Genomic DNA, 19,465 nt, shown 5'->3' with positions numbered 1-19,465 from the left:
TGTGTTATGTGGTTTTCAGTTAGTGACGTCGAAAGAATTCAGGGAACAGAGGTGTGTTTCTTTCAGAAGCACATATTCACTTCGGCTTGGGTTGAGTTTCCAGGCAACGCTTTTGCAAATCTGTGGCACTGAAGACATAAAGTTGCTCTTTTGTGAAAGGAATTGTAACAGTTTCTGTAAAAATGTCATTCTTTTCTGCCAAGAGATGGACTAAAGGATGTAGTTGTTACGGTACCAGCTCCGTCTAAAGGCACCAAAGCGTTTCTGACACAACCAAATGCATGAGAGAGTTCCCAGGTCCTTAGGAAGGAACCTGGCTGATGCCTGCCCAGGAGTCACAATTACACCTTCAGTTGTGCTGTGCGGCTGCTTCACCACACGCAGCCGTGGCTTCTGCGCTGCTGAAGTGAAATACCTGGTCTTCTTACACTTAAAGAGCATGGGAATACAATCAAGAGAATATAAAGCCAATGCTTTTTAGAGCAGAGAGACTCCATTGGCTACTTTTAACCTTGATAGATCAGTTAAAATGGATTCCTGTAGTACTTAGCTGTGGTAGGCACTGTGAGCATTGTTTTTAAAAATCAGACTTCATCAATGGACACAAACATTTAAGGCTGTCCAAAGCCATGAGGAGTTACAAGAGAATTGTGTTTCAGGGTCATTCCCTAGGACTTGAGAGCTTGATTTCAAATGTCTTATATTTTTGCACATCTGTAAGGGAGGTAGAGTGCAATACAAAAAAAATATATGAGCTATGTGAAAGGGAGAGGGTAAGGAGATGAGAAAGCAGAAAGAAAACAGGGTGTTAGAAAAAAAAAAACAAAAAAAAACCAAAAAAACCCAAACAAACAAAAAAAAACCAACAAACAAGAATGAGACAGCAGTCAAGAAAAAAGGAAAATACATGCCAAAACAGGTGACTGAACAGGCAAACAGGTAGCCAAACTAACTAAACCTCACAGCTGACTCTTTTTCTCACAACTAAGTCCCTTTATCAGTTATTCTGTGAGGACTACTCACACATTAAGGAAAGCATACTCAAGGGAAATGATTAAACCATGATTAATGCAGCACTCTGTCTGAAATTTGTAGCTTGTTTTCTTAGGAAAAATATTTGTGGGAGTGTTGAGCTGCTAGAGGAATGTTTGGACAGCACGGCTGAGCGGCCTTAGGAGTTGAGCAGCCAGAGGAGGCAGGCGGCCCTTTCATAAACCCAACCACATCTACCAGCTACTCAGAGACAGGTGCCGGTGTGCTGAAGGAGTGGCATGAGGTACAGATGTATCCAAGACCAGGTGGATGGGTGAGAATAGAGGTGAAAGGGAAATGGGCCTTCCTGCAGCTGGGTGACTGCCCATACCCTGGAAATGTGAATTCCCTTGCCTTTTATTTATTTTGAGCATGAAAGGGTGAGTTTCATCTTTGCTTTCATGCTGCAAGTTTGCTATTGACTCCAGCTGCATTTTGATTTCTTTTCTAGAGATAAGTTTTTCCATATACATGTAGCATTAAAGAACGATATCTCTCTTGCAGTGGGCTTAACACCTAAGTTGTGCCAGCATTTCAAAGAGGGAGTGGAAAACTTTCTGCTTATTTCATTTCCACCTTTGCAAAATACTTTGTAATTTTTTTCCCCATCTTTTTGAACATCAGGATTAAAAAATGTCATGTACCTCATTAATAGAGAGAGATGAAATAATGGCAGAGGGAAGGCTGTGGGGTCTGTCATGTCTATCCAAATGGAATTTTTCACATGCCACCTTGGCTCTGATAATCTTACTAAACATATTGGATGTCTCTAATAAGATATCCTAAATTGCATTTTCTTCTAGCTGGAGTGGCAAAATGGGCTTTCAAAAGGCTGGTGTGTGTCTTCTTTAGCCTCTAAAATAAATAAATAAAATTTAGGTTTGACTGGAGAAGCTCATCAGATGGTCTTCTGTAAATTCTTACAAGTCAGACAACTTTTAAAAGAACAGTGGAGCAAGAATTATGAGTGGGAAGGTTCATCCATCTGATTTCTTTTATGTAACCAAACATCCTGCACCAGGCTGCACACAGTCTCCTGGGCATTCTCCTGCCATTCCTTCAGAAGTAACAGGGATGCGTAGCCACTGCCTGCAATGACTGAGCTCTTGGCAACAGCTGCTTGGGTGTGAATAGACATCTGATGCATAAAAATCCTCTCCCAGGGTGCATAAATTAATGTTACATGCAAACAAGCCAGGAAACCATGATCCCAATCCTCTTAACACTAATTCTGATGTCTGAACTGAATAGTCAGCAAAGAGCGAAAAATCTTAGCACTTAGGAAGGTTCCCTCTGATACGTGGTGGGTCTTTTTCTCTAGGGAATTTAAGTTTGCAAGCTGGAATAATTAATTCTCAAAGCATAAAAAATATTTTAAAACAATACTTTTAGGTGTTACATTTAAATCCTCTCCTTTCTCAAACTGAAAGTATTCTCTCTCTGTGAGCTTTGTGGGCAGCTGAACATTATAGTGACAAATATTCTGTGGAGATTCTTCTACATGTGCAAGCCCTCATTTTTAAATATCTCCCTGCCTTTTTTTTTTTCCTAGTTGGCCATTCGTATTTTTAAAATCTTTTAGTGTGGATCAGTGCCCACAGCTGTAACTATACTTCAATTCCATGTAGACACCAGCATCTATAAAACCTCTGTTGTGGTTTTACCGTATTATGCTTGTTAAAATGATTCTAGGAGACCAACACTGGTAGGCCAACATGGCTGAAATCTGAACATGATTTAATGTATCCGCTTCCCTCAGAGGAGTTATTTTCTCTGTATTTGATGGATTAAGATAAGCAATAAGCACACTTCATCAGAGTTACTACATCCAGCTTCATAGCTATGCTGTTTAGTGTACACTAATTCCATCTTTATCTCAAGGCAAAATCCCTAGAAGGAGCAACCTGTACTTGGAAATTGTGAATAACCTCATTAAAGGCCTCAAACTGCTTGAGCAGGGAAATCATATGCATTTCACCACTAGTTAACGAAGAGTGTTTTCTGTTCCTTCTAATGATGAAGCAATGATATAGCCTGCTATCTGCAGCAGAGTATAATGACTTACATCCAAGCCACTTGCTAACAAGGTGTTTTAGCTTAGGTGCCCACAGTTGTCCAGAGATCTTACTACTACACAGAAGTCTGTAAATACTCAACAAAGTCTCCAGGCTAAGGACCACAACATCTGCTTTATTAAAGCAAAGATACTACTTTATTCTGACGTCCTTTGTAAAAGCAGGGACTGGAATGTATTGCAGCCCCTGGAGGATATTCTCAAGTGTCTGATGTGCCACAGTGGATCTCAAGCACCTGTCAGCACAGCAGAAGTTGTATTTAAAATGGTCTTCACAGGAGACGGGCTGCAAGAGACTTCTAACTTATAACTAAATAACCATGTATTTTCTGTTCAAAATTTAGCAGGAAACTACGGAAAACCAAAGAGTGGAATAGCTAAATAGTGTTTGATTTCAAAGTCAAACATCCACAGATAACATAATAGAATAAATTCTTGAACATTTAACAGATAAGCTGAATTTTGCTTCAATGTATCTATTTTGGATCATGGAGGTTATAATGTCTGTCAACTGCAAGACTTTATAAGATGGAGAAATATCTTTTGTCTGGAGCAGTTTAGTTAAAACACTGCGTTTCTATGCATGTATGTATCTCTCTCTCTCTCTCTCTCTCTCTCTATGTCATAATAATCATAGACATGCTAGAATTAGTAGGGTGAAACAAACAAACAAATAAAAACAACAACACCAAAACCAACCAACCAACCAAAGCCAAACAAACAAACAACAAAAAAACAAGAACAGGAGAAAAAAATATATTATTGCTGAGATGACCAATTAGTCAAATCAGTAGTTTTAGACTGAGATTAAAACTCTGTAATGGTGGAATATCTTCCCCACCTGCATTGGTGGGGGAAAAAAACGAGAGGATGAAAGGTATAAATTTAAATACACCCTATTGTTTTTCACCATCTCCAGCATCATTGTTTTGCTGCTTCCATGTAATGTCTGATGCTGTAGCTTTAATTCATTTTCAAGCTGTAATTCGTCATTGCAGTGGAATGCACAATGCTTACAAACTAACTCATTTGTTTCAGAATAAATCCAAAATATTTCCTATTTATGAAAAAGTCTTACAGAATTATATATAATTAAATCCACAAGGTTGTTTTTGTTTTTTTGGTTTTTGTTTTTTTTTTAATATGTATTCAATGACAGTCCATACGTTATGAAAAGCAAAACCTCAGGATTTGTTATAACATAGTGTTAGATCTGGTTCTTTCCATAGTTCAGTCGTGGAGATGTGATTTTTTAATAAATGCTATATTCTCAGGATACTTGTAGAGAATCAAATTAATCATTTCTTATATAACCGTTTAATTTAAAATGTTATGTTAATTCCAGTGTGGTTTATAGATAAATCACCTGAAATCCATAAATTCTTAAAGAGTGGCCTTTGATGATGCCATTCATCCATGCTTTAGAGCATTGTTTTGAACAAGTGGGGCTATCCACTTTGGGGTAGGTTTTTTGTGTTCTTGCTCTTTCATTAACTACTTTAATAAGCACTTCTGAAGAAAATAGTGAGAAATTGTGATTGTTTTTTGACCAAGAGGCTATATCTGTCTTAGTTTTATTTTCCACAGTCAGAGAGATGGTCAGTTAGTGTTGGAAAAGTTAGGTCTGTCTGTCCCATTATTAGATTGTTCTGTTGTCCATTTTAACAATCAAGTTTTTATTATTGGGTTGTCAGGGGAGGATGAGGGATTTCTGGCAGTTGGAGTTCCTTGTTGGATGCACAGATGTTAGGAAGCACTTTGATTAGCTAACCTCTGTTGGTCATTCCCTTCCCAGAACCCCAACTATCTAGCTGATCCATTCTTGCCACAGAATCACAGAATCATAGAATAGTTTGGGTTGGAGGGCACCTTTAAAAGTCATCTGGTCCAACCACCCTGCAATGATCAGACCCCTGTCCAACCTGACCTTGAATGTTTCCAGGGTCAACTACCACCTCTCTGAGAAACCTGTGCCAGTGCCTCACCACTCTCAATGTAAAAAAAAAATATTCCTTTATATCTAGTGTGAATTTCCCCTCTTTTATTTTAAAACCATTACCCCTTGTCCTATCACAACAGGCCTTGCTAAAAAGTTTGTCCTCATCTTTCTTGTAGGCCCCTTTTAAGTACTGAAAGGCCACAATAAGGTCTCTCCAGAGCCTTTTCTTCTCCAGGCTGAACAACCCCAACTCTCAGCCTGTCCTCATAGGAGAGGTGTTTTATCCTTCTGATGATTTCTGTGGCTTCCTCTGTACCCACTCCAACAGGTCCATGTCTTTCTTATGTTGTAGGTCCCAGAGCTGGATGCAGGACTCCAGGTGGGATCTCACCAGAGCAGAGTAGAGGGGCAGAATCACCTCCCTCAACGCACCATGCTTCTTTTGATGCAGCCCTGTTCTTTCTTTCTTATTCAGAAGTTTTTCTTAATGTCTAACCTGAATCTCCATTGCAGCAATCTGTTGCCCCTGTTTGTTTTTCTACTGGGCACAGAGAACAGATGTACTCTCTTTTGCTTTTTGTATGACTTGTATAGTTAAGATTTTGAAACAATAGTTTGAGGATTTGGAGCAGAGAACTGATATTCAGAAGGTAGGTTGGTATTTTTTTCATGTCTCTTGTGACTTTTCTAGATGAAACTGCCCTGTTGTTCCAATAGTTTCTCATAGGTCATATTTTACAGATCTTCTCGTTATCCTTCTCTATAGATTTCTTGCTGAGTGGTCCAAGCACATTCCTACAGCTGCAACTTTACTGCTACCAAGAAATATAATGCTGAGTATTACAGATCTTACTTCTCGCTCCTTTATGTATCTCAGTATAAACTTTGCCTAAATGATTCATATTCTATCTGTCCTTCTTATTATTGTTACAGATAGAAGATAATTTAAGAAAAAATATCTTTCCTACTTACATTTAAACTATGTTGTTAACTATTCTTTCTCTTATTCTCCTCTTCTGGCTTTCTGGATTTGACACAAATCCCCTCAAATCCACAGTAAGCTGAGACTGCTGTTCTTGCACATATTGGTATTGCACTCACTTTTACCCATTGTCAGTCTATCCGGTGCCTTTCTTTTTCCCCAGCCCTGTTTCAAACTTCTTGCATTGATCTTCAGTACCCTGTCGCACTACCTTTTCCAGTATTATAAGCCTCAAATACTTTCCTTTCCTCTGCTGTTCTTGTCAACCTTTATCTTCCCATTTGTCAATTTTTCGTGCAAATGCCTTCATGTATTTTTTGCATACTATCTCAAATACAAACCTGACAAGTAAATCATCAAAAAACCATACTGTAAACTGCATTCAAGTGATTGTTGGGGGTTCATATTTAATATTTTGGGTACCAAAAACTTAATTACTTGAGCTTTTCATAATCTGTGTAGAGATACACACTTGATTTAAAACCAAGTATGTACTTATGCACTATAAAATCATGATTTGCTCACTAGCGAAGCTTTTGCTAGTTATTAAGATCTTTTGACCCTAGGATCTCATTTCAGATGCTTATAGCTTTGCGACCTTCAAAACTTTTGGTCTGACAGGTTACCAGCTGGGCACCTAATCCCTGAGCAGTTATGGACAACTTCCACCAGCATAATGAAGCTATTTCTTGAAAAATAGATTGAGAATACCCTGCAGATATTTTGGAGGCTTTTTCTTTTAAATATTCAAGAGCTTTCATGATTGTGAGGAGAGATTTTATATGTGTGTGGAAGTTTGGCAGTCATGACAGTGGTGTGCTGTTTTTTTATTTTCATGAAAATTGCGCAAATTTGGTCTTGAATATAAGTCACCTCATCTATGTCAGGGCCCTGAGGGCACTAAGAGACCTTGACAAGACTCACCTGGGGCCTCCACTTCACACCTTCTGCCCAGGGGCTCCATTTAAGCTTCACGTCTCCACACTTTTTTTCTGAAGACCCCTTCCCCTGATCTGGACCCATAGTTGCAGACTGATTTCGTGGTTTAACTTAAGCCCTGTAGACCTGCCTGGTGATTCCTGGACCTGATCCTAAAACTGACATGCAGATTGACCAAATGGCTTGACCTGCCTCATTGCCATGACATTGCCTTATGATCTGGACCCTTTGTTGGACTGGGACACCCTTCCTCATTCTGTCCTGCTCACTTTGCTCAGGTACTGTGGGATTGGATCGTGGCTGGTGAGGACCCTTATGACCAGCAGTGATTCCCCCTTGGTTCTTGGTTTGCCCTTTTTTAAGGAGGAGCTCCTTGGCAATGTATATGGTATTGGTATGCTGAATATCTTCTTGTTTTTAGCTGCCAAAGTAGTTGGAAACCCCATTCACTAGCGAGTGTGGGGTGTGGAAAAAATCTACAAACTTATTCGGTTTTACAGAACAACTGCTTATGGTAAGGCTTGGGATTGGAAACTCTGAAAACCTCTTATTGTATCAGTGTCTTCCATTTTTTCTAAACTAAGGCAGATGAAGGCACCAGAACTGCTTGGAAGGACTTATTCTCTCGTGTTCACAATTACTTTCCTGCTAGTGTCCACAAGGAATAATCAAAAGCATCTTAGTTGGACTTGAAAGGAAGGAAAAAATTGTGACTGGCTAGTGTTGGGAAGCAGTATCAGATGCCAGTGGAACAGGGAGACACCTGAAAAGCACAACGGAATGCTAACTATTAGGTAGACCAGGCACAAACAACCCAAATTTGTCATCTGCCATTTGTAAAAACTTTCTGCTTTCGCTTCCCTGTGCGAAAAGATCATCTCAGCACTGCCTTTACTATGGTAACTGTTACACTATTTCTGAGGCATTTGTACACTAACACTTCCCAAGATATAAGACATAAGGAGGCTAATCATTCTGCTTCAAGTAGGGGCATGAGTAGCATGCAGTAAAAGAAAAACTAGGTCACACTTTGTAGAGTGAAGCTGTAGAAAAAGTACTAGGAAACGGGACAACAAAACATCTTTTTTTCAAATACAAACCCCTTCAAACCTCATTTAATCAAAGGCTACATTTGCTACTTTTTTAACAGACTAATTTAAATAAAAGGGGGAAGGGAAATGGGTTTTTCCTAGGACTAATTTTTTGTACTCTGGTCAGATATGATACTGAAATGAGACTACAGTAACTTGTTCTCATATTCAAGCACAAGATAGCACTGGCATTTCTGTGGCCTCTCTGCCATATTTGAAAGGAGGAGATATGGGCTGGCATGTGGCATATCCTTTTCATCTTCAGACAACTCAAAGGAGTGAGGCTTCACCATTTTCAGGACTGGCCTTCTAGAAGGCCTGTGGAGCATAAAGAGACAGGGGAACAGGTAGAATGTAAATCCACCCCACAGATTGTCCTGAGGCATGGAACAGGATGCTGTGAAGTCTTCATCCTTAAGACTGCTCAGCCTGTGTCCAGTCAAGGTTCGACTATCTCCTCTATCTGGGCCTACTCTGAGCAGGAGGAAGACTAGAGATCTCCAGAGATTCTTTCCCATCAGAGGTATTCTAAGATCCCACACTTAGATAAGCTAGTTACAGCAAGGTGGCAAAATTATTTATGCTGTTGTCTTAAGGTGAAGAAACAGCATAGAGCATAGAAGCCTCAGTAAATCTGGGACAGGTAGAAAAAATTGGGGAAGTAATTATGGATGAAAGATGGGAGGGAAAGTGGAAAGCAATTTCCCAGTTTCTGTATTATTACTTGTGGATTAAATAATTCCTAAGCAGGTCATGAGTTTCTGAAGAGTACCTGTAAGAGCAAGAGAATGAGTGATCCTTAGTAACAGCTAAACTTCTGTAGTCTTGATGCCTTAGCACAGTGAAATGTTGATGATATATAAATATAAATATGGAAAGTGATTCAGTATGTAAGATTTTGTTATGATAAATGAAAGGCTTTAGCCATAAGATTAGGTTGACATGGGCTGTGTGTCAGTGCCCTGAATGCATTAATAGGTTTTAATAACTCTGACCACCCTCAGCTGGGGTGTTCCCATATCCTGCTGCCCAAGGACCAAAAAGCCACACTTCAGTTCAGTCTCTGGCCTTCAGTCCATGCCTGAACCATATTGTAAGAGTGGGTGTCTGTAGCTGAGCCTGGCAATGGGCTTGACCTCAACTCATTGACTGACTTCTTGCTATGGCTTAGGACCTGCCTCATCACCATGGACTTGCCTGGTGATCATTGTATCATAGTTTGGGTTGGAAGACACCTTCAAAAGTCATCTAGTCCAACCTCCCTGCAATGAGCAGGGACATCTTCAACCAGATCAGGTTGCTCAGAGCCCTGTCCAGCCTGGCCTGGAATGTCTCCAGGGATGGGGCATCTACCGTCTCTCTGGGCAACCTGTGCCATTACTTTACCACCCTCATCATAAAAAAAGTCTTCCTTATATCTAGCGTGAATCTCCCCTCTTTTATTTTAAAATAATTACTCCGTCCTGTCATAACACACCCTGCTAAAAAGTCCATCCCTATCTTTCTTATAGGCCCCTTTTAAGCACTGACTGCAATAAGGTCTCCCTGGAACCTCCTCTTCTCCCTTCTCTTCTCAGTGGTCACTGAGCTGTGTCTGACCCAGATGACCATCACTGGATCTGACTCTGAGTTGAGTTTCTGGTTGGGCCTTGGACCTGCTTCATTGCCATGGACTTGTTTGCTTTAGGCTGACTCCCATCCCCAGGCTGATCTGCTTGTGGTCCTTAGGTTCTGGGGAACAGGGCCACAACTGTCCTGCCAGCCTCACCATGCTCAAATGGAGCAGTTGACCCTTGCTGCTCCCCCAATCTGTGAGCACAGTCTTTACCAGCACCAAGCCAGCAACAAACAGTTGTCAGGATTACAACTACACTTTGCAGCATATATTGATGCTTTCCTCTTTTCTGCCCAGGAGATATGAAATGGTGGATGCTGAGAGTATTCACCAATGGAAGCACATTTGATCTTCAGCCAGGTCTTGAAATGTAACAGCCTCTCTGCAGTAATGTTCTGCTTATACATTAATTGTTCATTTTTGTGCAATTGTAAAGCAAGAGTGCTGAAAGTAGTTAAAACAGAGACTTTCATGCTGTGGCAATAACTGTATGCTTTTGAATACCATTGGCATCAGACTTAATTTTTAGACATTATAATTATGTGAGAGCTCATTCTTTGTGAGTTTGTTCTAGCTTGTCTTTCCTATTTAATTTAGATTCTAATATTTTGTACTTTTCTTCTAGGCTTGAATAGGAATATTGTATTAGGCAAGCAGGTGATGAGATTCTGCTCTCTGTTCTGGTTATTGTAATTCCATCAATTATGGTTGAGTTACTACATTTGGTGTAATATAACTACAAGTAGAATTTAATAAATATATATATATATATATATTTTTTTTTAAGAAGTATGTCTGGATGTTCATTCCATAAACCTTTTTTCTCTGTCAGAAAGGAAATTGTGTTGTTCCCATTTTTATTTCACATTTGCATTTCAGAGCCTCAACATCCTAATAGCAACTTTATTTTCTTCAGGTTAGCAAGTAACTCAGGTAGGAAATGAAAAAGAACTGTGCAGTGAAAAAAAGGCATTTTCAGGCCTGATAAGCAATGAACCTGCCCTTTGAACATAAATGTCTGCATTATCTTTGTTGATAAACAAATGGAGAAGCATCTATTTCTTCACATTTCTATCAGTTAACTACCTCTGAAGAGTTTTGAAAACAAAGACCTTGTGGTAAGTACTAATTTGAGATTTTTTAATGTTTAATTTATGTAATCTGTGCTTCTTTAGGAGTTTAGTCGCTCATACAGTTAAGTAATTAATGTTGAAATGTCATGTGAATAGCATGATTTAGTAAGCAGCTGCTGAAATGAGGTAGTCAGAGCTGGATCATATTAGACATAAAAGCAAAATTAAGTGATAACATTAATTCATACAGACCAATATAGTGATTAAAAGTAAGAGAATTTAATACTCCACATTTGTAGGAAACATACACATAGAGCATATACAGTTATATCCTGAGCACTAGCATGGACAGACACACACACAATTCTCCACAAAGACGATATAATAATGTTTAGGCATTTTGAGTTAGCCATAGTACAGTTGAATTTGCTACCTTGCTATAGGTCATGGTTTACTCACATTTTGCTTTTTATACCACCCCTCTTAGTTTCAACGGATTTTTTTCCATCATCCAGAAATTACCAACCTTAAGTTCCATGTGTAATGTCTGAATCTGAGAGCTTTAACTGCTAATACCACTGTCTTTGAGACAGATCAAGCATGCCATAGACATAAAAAAGGAAGACAAGAAGAATCCCCAATACAGTAATTATTTTGTCCATTCAACTTAGGTTTGATACTATAGTCCATTTGTACTTTCATATGTTAATATATACTACTGTTTATATTATCTTTGAGCTCTTGCAATGAGTTTACAATATTTTCTATTCATAACTTATGTATTTAAATTACAGCTCTAAGAAAACAACATGGAAAATTCATCTTTGTCACCTTTCGTTGAAATCTGGCAGTTTCCTGAGCTTCCTCCTCTGTTCCGTGTGTTTTGCTGCCCACCATCTTCACCACTGTGCCCTTCTCGCACTTTTCTCTGCAGCTACCACACTTTCCTTGAGAGAACCTTGGGTGGCTCTGAACTGCACAGCAGAATTCCCACTTCTTGTACTTAAAAGACAATTAAGCAAAGGTCACACCAAACTGTTCTTGTGTGTCTGTCCCAAGGCAGGTTGAAAATCAGCTCAAAGTAATCTGCTGTGATAAAGCCAGTTAGCAGAGCAAGTGCTGGGTTATTTTTCTTTTTCAAAGCAAAGTGCGTCACCTTCCTCTCTCTTTTTTCTTCCCCCTGCAGCATTTAAATATGCTTGTTATTCTGTGCTGTGGGAAACAGATGCATTTTTGTTAAGACTAGAGATGAATGTCAGGACTGAACTAGCATTCATGAAAAAGGCTTTTGTTTGATCTGCGCTGTCCCACAGTGGAGCTATGGCAACAACTTCAGTTTGGTAAATTAACTGTATCACTGTGTACTGGCTCAAATCATGGCATCACCTGAATGACAAACATGCCACTGTTTGTTTAACAGTTCACAAAGGGTATTGTTTTATTTTTAATCAGTATTAAAATCAAGTCACTTCAAAATTCCAAAGCATTGTTGTTTTATAAATGTTTCTCTATAATAGTTTAAAAAATTGAGTAGCTTCTGAATTTGAATGCCACATCATGCCCAGTGGTGTGATCTTGTTTTCTGCATGCGTTTAAAAAAAAAAAACAAAACAAAACAACAAACAGTGGATACACAGATGAAAGGCTGTCTGTAGGTCAGACAAGCTTCTTGCTACTGCTGTCAGTGTTTCAAAGGACGTGGGTTTGCCACAGCTACAGACTGGCCTACACTGATGACATCTGAAAAAAAAATCAAGGTTCTAAGCAGACCTAAGCCGTTTTAGAGAAGATAAGTTGTAAATCTCCAGTTGTCCTAACCAATGGTTTAGAAACCTTTTCAACTATACTTGAGACTGGAATGTACCCTTTTCCAGACACAGCTCTTGCTCCTTGGCTGAAGGCTGGTGTGTAATACTCTTGACTTACGTGAATGAAGGTGTTGCTGTTGGATCCAGATGAGCACAACATACTCCACCTTCCCCTCACCACTCAATCAGCTGTACATAAGGAAGAAGTTAACTGGTCTTTTCTCTGAACCGTCTGTGCACATAGATTCAGACTAGATTTCTTAAGAGGCTATATTTTTTTTTTTATGTCTAGCAAGGAAGGAAATAGCAGAATAGCAAGCAGAATTGCAACCCTGGACTTTAGTAGGGCTAACTTTGGCCTTTTCAAGCAATTGCTGGGGGAAATCCCATGGGCAAGACTGCTTGAAGGAAAAGGGGCCCAAGAGAGCTGGATTGCATTCAGAGATTGCTTCTTCCATGCTCAGGATCAGAGCATCCCCACACATAGGAAGTCGAGGAAGGGAGCCAGGAGGCCTGTGTGGTTGAATAGGGATCTGTTGGGTATGCTCAAGCGGAAGAGGAGAGTTTACAGGTCATGGAAGCAGGGGCTGGCCACTTGGGAGGAATATAAGGCTGCTGTCAAGGACAGCAAGAAGAACTTTTTCAAATACATAGCAGATAAAATTAATACCAGAGGCAATGTAGGCCCACTGATGAATGAGCAGGGTGCCCTGGTGGTGGAAGACACAGACAAGGCAGAATTGCTGAATGCCTTCTTTGTCTCTGTCTACTCTGCTGGAGGCTGTCCTGGGGAGCCCTGTACCCCTGAGACCCCAGATGAAGCCAGGTCAATGGAGGAGTTTGCTTTAGTCGATGAGGACTGGGTTAGGGAGCAATTAAACAGTCTGGACATCCATAAATCCATGGGTCCAGATGGGATGCATCCGCGGGTGCTGAGGGAGCTGGCTGAAGTAATTGCTGGACCACTCTCCATCATTTTTGCCAAGTCTTGGGAAACAGGAGAGGTGCCTGAGGATTGGAGGAAAGCAAATGTCACTCCACTCTTCAAAAGAGGGCAAGAAGGAGGACCCGGGTAATTATAGACCGGTCAGCCTCACCTCTGTCCCTGGGAAAGTAATGGAACAGCTTATCCTTGGTGTCATCTCAAGGTATATCAGGGATAAGAGGGTCATTAGGGGCAGTCAGCATGGCTTTACCAAGGGTAAGTCATGCTTGACCAACCTCATAGCCTTTTATGAGAACGTAACAAGGTGGATGGATGATGGCAGAGCGGTGGATGGGGTCTACCTTGACTTCAGTAAAGCCTTTGACACAGTCTCTCACAGCATCCTCACAGCTCAATTGAGGAGGTGTGGTCTAGACAATAGAATAGTGAGGTGGGTTGCAAACTGGCTTAAAGAGAGAAGCCAGAGAGTGGTGGTCAATGGTGCAGAGTCTAGTTAAAGGCCAGTATCTAGTGGAGTGCCTCAGGGGTCAGTACTGGGGCCAATATTATTCAATATATTCATTAATGATTTGGACGAGGGAATTGAGTGTACTATCAGCAAGTTTGCTGATGACACTAAGCTGGGAGGAGTGGCTGACACGCCAGAAGGCTGTGCTGCCATCCAGCGGGACCTGGACAGACTGGAGAGCTGGGCGGGGAATAACCTGATGGAATTTAACAAGGGAAAGTGTAGAGTCCTGCATCTGGGCAGGAACAACCCCAGGTTCCAGTATAGGTTGGGAAATTACATATTAGAGAGCAGTGTAGGGGAAAGGGACCTGGGGGTCCTGGTGGACAAGAGGATGACCATGAGCCAGCACTGTGCTCTTGTGGTCAGGAAGGCCAATGGCATCCTGGGGTGTATTACAAGGGGGGTGGTCAGTAGATGGAGAGAGGTCCTCCTTCCCCTCTACTCCGCCCTGGTGAGACCCAATCTGGAATATTGTGTCCAGTTCTGGGCCCCTCAGTTCCACGAAGGACAGGGAACTGCTGGAGAGGGTCCAGCGTAGGGCAACAAAGATGATTAAGGGAGTGGAGCACCTCCCTTATGAAGAAAGGCTGAGGAAGCTGGGTCTCTTTAGTTTGGAGAAGAGGAGACTGAGGGGTGACCTTATTAATGTTTATAAATATATAAAGGGTGAGTGCCATGAGAATGGAGCCAGGCTCTTCTCAGCGGCAAACAATGACAGGATAAGGAGTAATGGGATCAAGCTGGAACACAAGAGGTTCCACTTAAATTTGAGAAAAAACTTCTTCTCAGTGAGGGTGACAGAGCACTGGAACAGGCTGCCCAGGGAGGTTGTGGAGTCTCCTTCCCTGGAGACATTCAAAGCCCGCCTGGACATGTTCCTGTGCGACCTCACCTAGGCGTTCCTGCTCCAGCAGGGGGATTGGACTAGATGATCTTTCGAGGTCCCTTCCAATCCCAAACATGCTGTGATACCGTGATACTGTGAAAAAAAATGTGTCCTGGTTTCAGCTGAGATAGAGCTAATTTTCTTCCTAGTAGCTGGTATGGTGCTGTGTTTTGGATTTGGTATGAGAAGAATGTTGATAACACACCGATGTTTTAGTTGTTGTTAAGCAGTTGAGGACTTTTCACCTTCTCATACTGGCCTGTGAAGGAGAAGGTGGGGAGTGCACAAAAGGTTGGGAGGGGGTACAGCTGGAACAGCTGACCCCAGCGGATCAAGGGGATATTCCATACCATATGATGTTGTATTCAGCATATATTTTGGGGGAAGAAGGAAGGGTGACATTTGGAGTGATGGCTTTTTCTTCCCAAGTAACCATTAGCTGTGATGGAGCCCTGCTCTCCTGGAGATGGCTGAACACCTGCCTGCCCATGGGAAGTAGTGAATGAATTCCTTGTTTTGCTTTTCTTGCATGTGCAGCTTTTGCTTTACCTATTAAATTGTCTTTATCTCACTTTTATCCTTCCAATTCTCTCCACAATCCCACGGGTTGGGGGGGGTCAGGGTGGGGAAGGTTGGGGGGGGCAAGTGAGCAAGCAACTGTGTGATGCTTAGTTGCTGGCTGGGGCTAAACCATGATCAAAAGGTAAAAGGATTAGGGAAACAGGAGGGCATCCAACACATTATCTATTTTTTCCCCAAGCTGACCAACGACTACCTGTGTCTGGAAAGCCTAGGGAATAATTTACTGAAGGAGTTTGCGAAACTTGTGACAGAGCATAACGATATGTACTCCAAATATACAAGAAGAAAACCATGGCTGTTATGGATGTTATTCATAGTCTGTCACGATCAGCCTCCTATATATATTGTTATATTGTTTAAAATCGTGCGGGAAATACTCATTTCTACCAGAAGCTACTGATTTGCAGACAATGTTGTTGCATATGGTCCTTGACCCTCATGCTGTAGCGTGGCTCGTTTTCAGACGGTTGAAATCAACCACCACCTTCTCCCACTTCAGGAGTGTGCACTTATATGCAGGAGCGTACACTTACGCTATTTTGCTCTAGTTAAGGCACCGTGCCACTACGGTTTATGGGCCACTACATCCCCGCAGCAGGGGTGGGAGCCCGGCTGGAGACCCCCTAAGCAGCAGCTCATGGGATGGCGCTGACCTGCTGCCGCCCTTGCCCTGAGGCCTTGGTGCGAAATAACTAGCCCATCTGCGCTCAATACCTTGGAAAACGCCACCGCAGAGCCGCGGTTGTAGCGGGGGGCCAGCCCCGGCTCCACAAAGTGCCCGGGCCGGCGCTAGGCGCCCCCCAAGGCCTCGGCCGGACCCGACAAGCGGCGCAGGCCTCGCCCAGGAAGTGGCACCGCCTCGCCCGGGGCTTCCTTCCCGCGCTCGGCTCCTGGCGCGGGGGGGGAAGGCGGACTGAGGCCCCTTCTCGCAGCTCTGCGCAGGCCCCCGCTCCACCTCCGCCCCACTGGCGGCCGCGGCTCGTCCCCCGCCCCGGACGGCGGCGCCGGGCCCGCCCCCGCGCGGGGGCGGCCGGTGCCGCCGCGGCTGCTGATTGGCTGCCGCCCCGGTGGTGGCTCGCGGGGCTCCCGTCTCGCGCCACTTTCGGGAGCCTTGGCGCGAGCGGAGCGCGCGGGCGCCATGGCCGAGAGCGGCGCCCAGAGCCGGGACGGTGAGGCCCGCGGGGTACCCGCGGTGGCAGCGTCCCCCTCCCCTCGGCAGCTGCCGTCGTTTCGGTTTTAGGAGGGAGTCGGGGCGGGAGGATGTGTGTGCAGCGGGGCAGCGGCGCTCGGTGCGGGGATTTGGGGGGGAGAGGAGGAGAGCCCGCGCGCGTCGGGTGTCCGCGCGGGTGCGGAAGCGCGCGCGCGCGTGTCTCTGGGCAGCGCTCTGAGAGGGTCCCGCACCTGCGGGGGGGCCGGCGCTGAGCGGGGCCGTAGCTGCGCTGCTCAAGCGTGGGGACCCTCTCCCCGCGAGGGGTGGGGCTGCACACTGGGAAGGACGGTTTCTGCTCTGCCCCCACTGGCCCGCACTGCTGCCCGGAGCTGGTTTTCTCACGGCGGTGAGGCCAGGTTGTCCCAGGAGGGGAGGGAAGGCTGTAGCCCTACCTCCCCCTCACGGCCGCCGGCCTGGGCACTTGCAGCCTGGGCACTCCCTGGCGTTTCGCTGCTGAGGGCACCGACAGGCACTGGTGGTCCCGGCCGGGGAGGGAAATACGTTTGTTTCAGAAGGAGCATGTTGCCTTAGGTGCTTTCTCATGGTAAACGCAAACAATTGACAGAAAATCTTGTATAAATACTCCCAGAGTAAGGAAGATGTGCCAGGGGAGGTTTAGGTTGGACATTAGGAAAAGGTTCTTCCCCCAGAGGGTGGTGGAGCACTGGAACAGGCTCCCCAGGGAGGTGTCATGACCCCAAGCCTGGCAGTGTTCAAGAAGAGACTGGACAACGCCCTCAGACACATGGTGTGAACTGTGAGGTTGTCATATGCAGGGACAGGAGTTGGACTCTATGATCCTTGTGGGTCCCTTGCAACTCAGGACATTCTATGATTCTACTCTTTTAGAATCTTGGTAACGTCTCTCCCATCTAAATAAAATCTTTGTATTCTCATGAAACAAGATTTTTAGTGAGGCTTTGTTGGCCTTTTTCAGCCCCAGATCCTCCTAGGAATTTCTGAGCTCCTTGACAGATTTCATCCTAACTTGGTAGAGGCTGTCACCAGGAAGGGACTGGCCGCCTCTGCTGGCTGCCTGGCCTGGCTGCGTGCATTCGTCCTGGGTCTCCTCTGCCTGCAGCTGGGGGATTCAGCAGACATGTAAAACCGTTAGTCTTGTTCCTGGGCTAATTGTGTGTTGTCTGCTTTTGTAAGTTGGGTTCAGCCCATTCATTCTTTGTGGTCAGATAAATGCACCATCCCACGAGAGAGAAAAAGAAGTGGAGGCCACCTTGCTTGGAGGAGTGTTGCAAAGGGAAGAAAGTGTGCAAAGAAATGGGGTGGCAGTCTTCTGCCAAAAGATTACTAGTTTGTCTTAGTCTAACTGTACTCTTAAACATTGTGAAATGGCTTAAAAAAACTACTGCTTTGTTGCAATATAGACCTTTTCTAAGTCTGTTCCTGAGTTGTCATGGAGACATGCAAAATAAAAGGAGCTGGAAATTCCCAAGGAAGGAGTGGGGGGATCTTTTTCAGATAAGGGATGGTGAGATTTGAGACATGCTTTCAAAATCTAGGTGGTAGCTTCTCGCTAAATGTGAACTGGCATGAAGCCTGTTTGGTTTCTGTGTCTGTCTGAGACTATGCCTTCAGTATAATTCCAGAATTGGCTTATCAAGAGCCACCCATGAATGTGTGGTTTTAGCCAAGTATTCCTCTATGTCGATTTTAACTAAACTGCAACCATCTATTAGTATGTCACTGAACACTAAGTACCAAAGCTAACAGCAGCTCATTACTAAGCTTATTTCCCTGCTTTTTAATTAATTGCAGCTATGTATGAGTCTGGAAATTTTGCAGCATCACGGTCTAGGCGTGAGAGGAAGTCTAGAAGAGGCCAGCAAGAAGCACTGGAACGTCTGAAAAAAGCCAAAGCTGGTGAAAAAATAAAATATGAGGTGAAAATTCATAATATTTCTTTTTAATAAAAAGTGGATGTGAGATAAGGTGCTTAACTACCCTTTATACGTATAGGAAACAAAACCTGCCTTTCAGATCAGCTTTTTAAACAGTGTATGTTTTTCAGAATGTGATTGTAGTTGTTTTGCTGCTTTCTGGTATCATTTATTTCTTTCTGTTTTCAAAGCAAAAACAATTTTAGTAAATGTAAGTCAAATGCTTGATATTGCTTGAGAACTATCCACTGTGGAAGGACCAACTTTTAACATCTAGTTGCATAATTAATGTTACGGTAGGAAGGACTTTTTTTTTTTTTAACTTCAAATGATTTTTAAATTTTAAATTCATTTCAAAGGTTTATGTGACTGAAATCCATTAATATTGATGTGCTCTTTCCAGAAAGAAGCCAGAATTTAAGTATTTAGCTGATAGAACTGGAATCTGGCAGTGTAACATTGATACTGCCCAGTTAATTGTAATGCCAACAGGAAGTGAATTCCACATTGAGGTGGATAAATCTAAAGAAATGTGAAGTGCATAGATTGTTAACATGCAAATATACTCTGAGGCACAGAAGAACATCTTCAGCATTATGCTTAGGCACATCAAATCGCCTTCCTTTTCACTGATCACTCATTTTGGTGTTTGAGAGTAGAGCTAAAGATCAGAAGTTTCCATTGGTAGGATTTTTTTTTTTGTCGCTAGATTTTGACTTTCAGTATACTGTGATGATTTTAAAAATTTATAATTTGTCTTTTGTCACTGCCAAAAATGAAACTTAAGCTGAATGAATAACTGCACTTACTAGTTGTGAACAATCTAACAGTTTTGAAAACCGTGCATTTCTTGGGAACTTTTATGTTCTTAGTGATGATCTA

The 19,465-nt window shown here is 42.9% G+C and overlaps 2 protein-coding genes across 2 annotated transcripts in view; one reads left to right on the top strand and one right to left on the bottom strand.

Annotated features, from left to right (window-relative positions):
• PCYT1B (phosphate cytidylyltransferase 1B, choline) overlaps positions 1-11,784 on the bottom strand; it is a 51,004-nt gene extending 39,220 nt beyond the window's left edge. Inside the window, exon 1 of the mRNA XM_071812228.1 lies at positions 11,577-11,784. Within this exon, the coding sequence (XP_071668329.1) occupies positions 11,577-11,642 (66 nt within the window). The 5' untranslated portion in view covers positions 11,643-11,784. The remainder of the gene's footprint in view (positions 1-11,576) is intronic.
• Positions 11,785-16,504: 4,720 nt separating this feature from the next.
• The window catches only part of POLA1 (DNA polymerase alpha 1, catalytic subunit), a 203,162-nt gene continuing 200,201 nt past the window's right edge, over positions 16,505-19,465 (top strand). The window contains exons 1-2 of the mRNA XM_065859431.2: positions 16,505-16,647; positions 18,462-18,586. Of these exons, the coding sequence (XP_065715503.1) occupies positions 16,617-16,647; positions 18,462-18,586 (156 nt within the window). The 5' untranslated portion in view covers positions 16,505-16,616. The remainder of the gene's footprint in view (positions 16,648-18,461; positions 18,587-19,465) is intronic.

This window comes from Patagioenas fasciata, chromosome 1, assembly GCF_037038585.1.
Source record: "Patagioenas fasciata isolate bPatFas1 chromosome 1, bPatFas1.hap1, whole genome shotgun sequence".
NCBI classification, from domain to species: domain Eukaryota; kingdom Metazoa; phylum Chordata; class Aves; order Columbiformes; family Columbidae; genus Patagioenas; species Patagioenas fasciata.
This window is presented reverse-complemented; position numbering and strand designations above follow the sequence as displayed.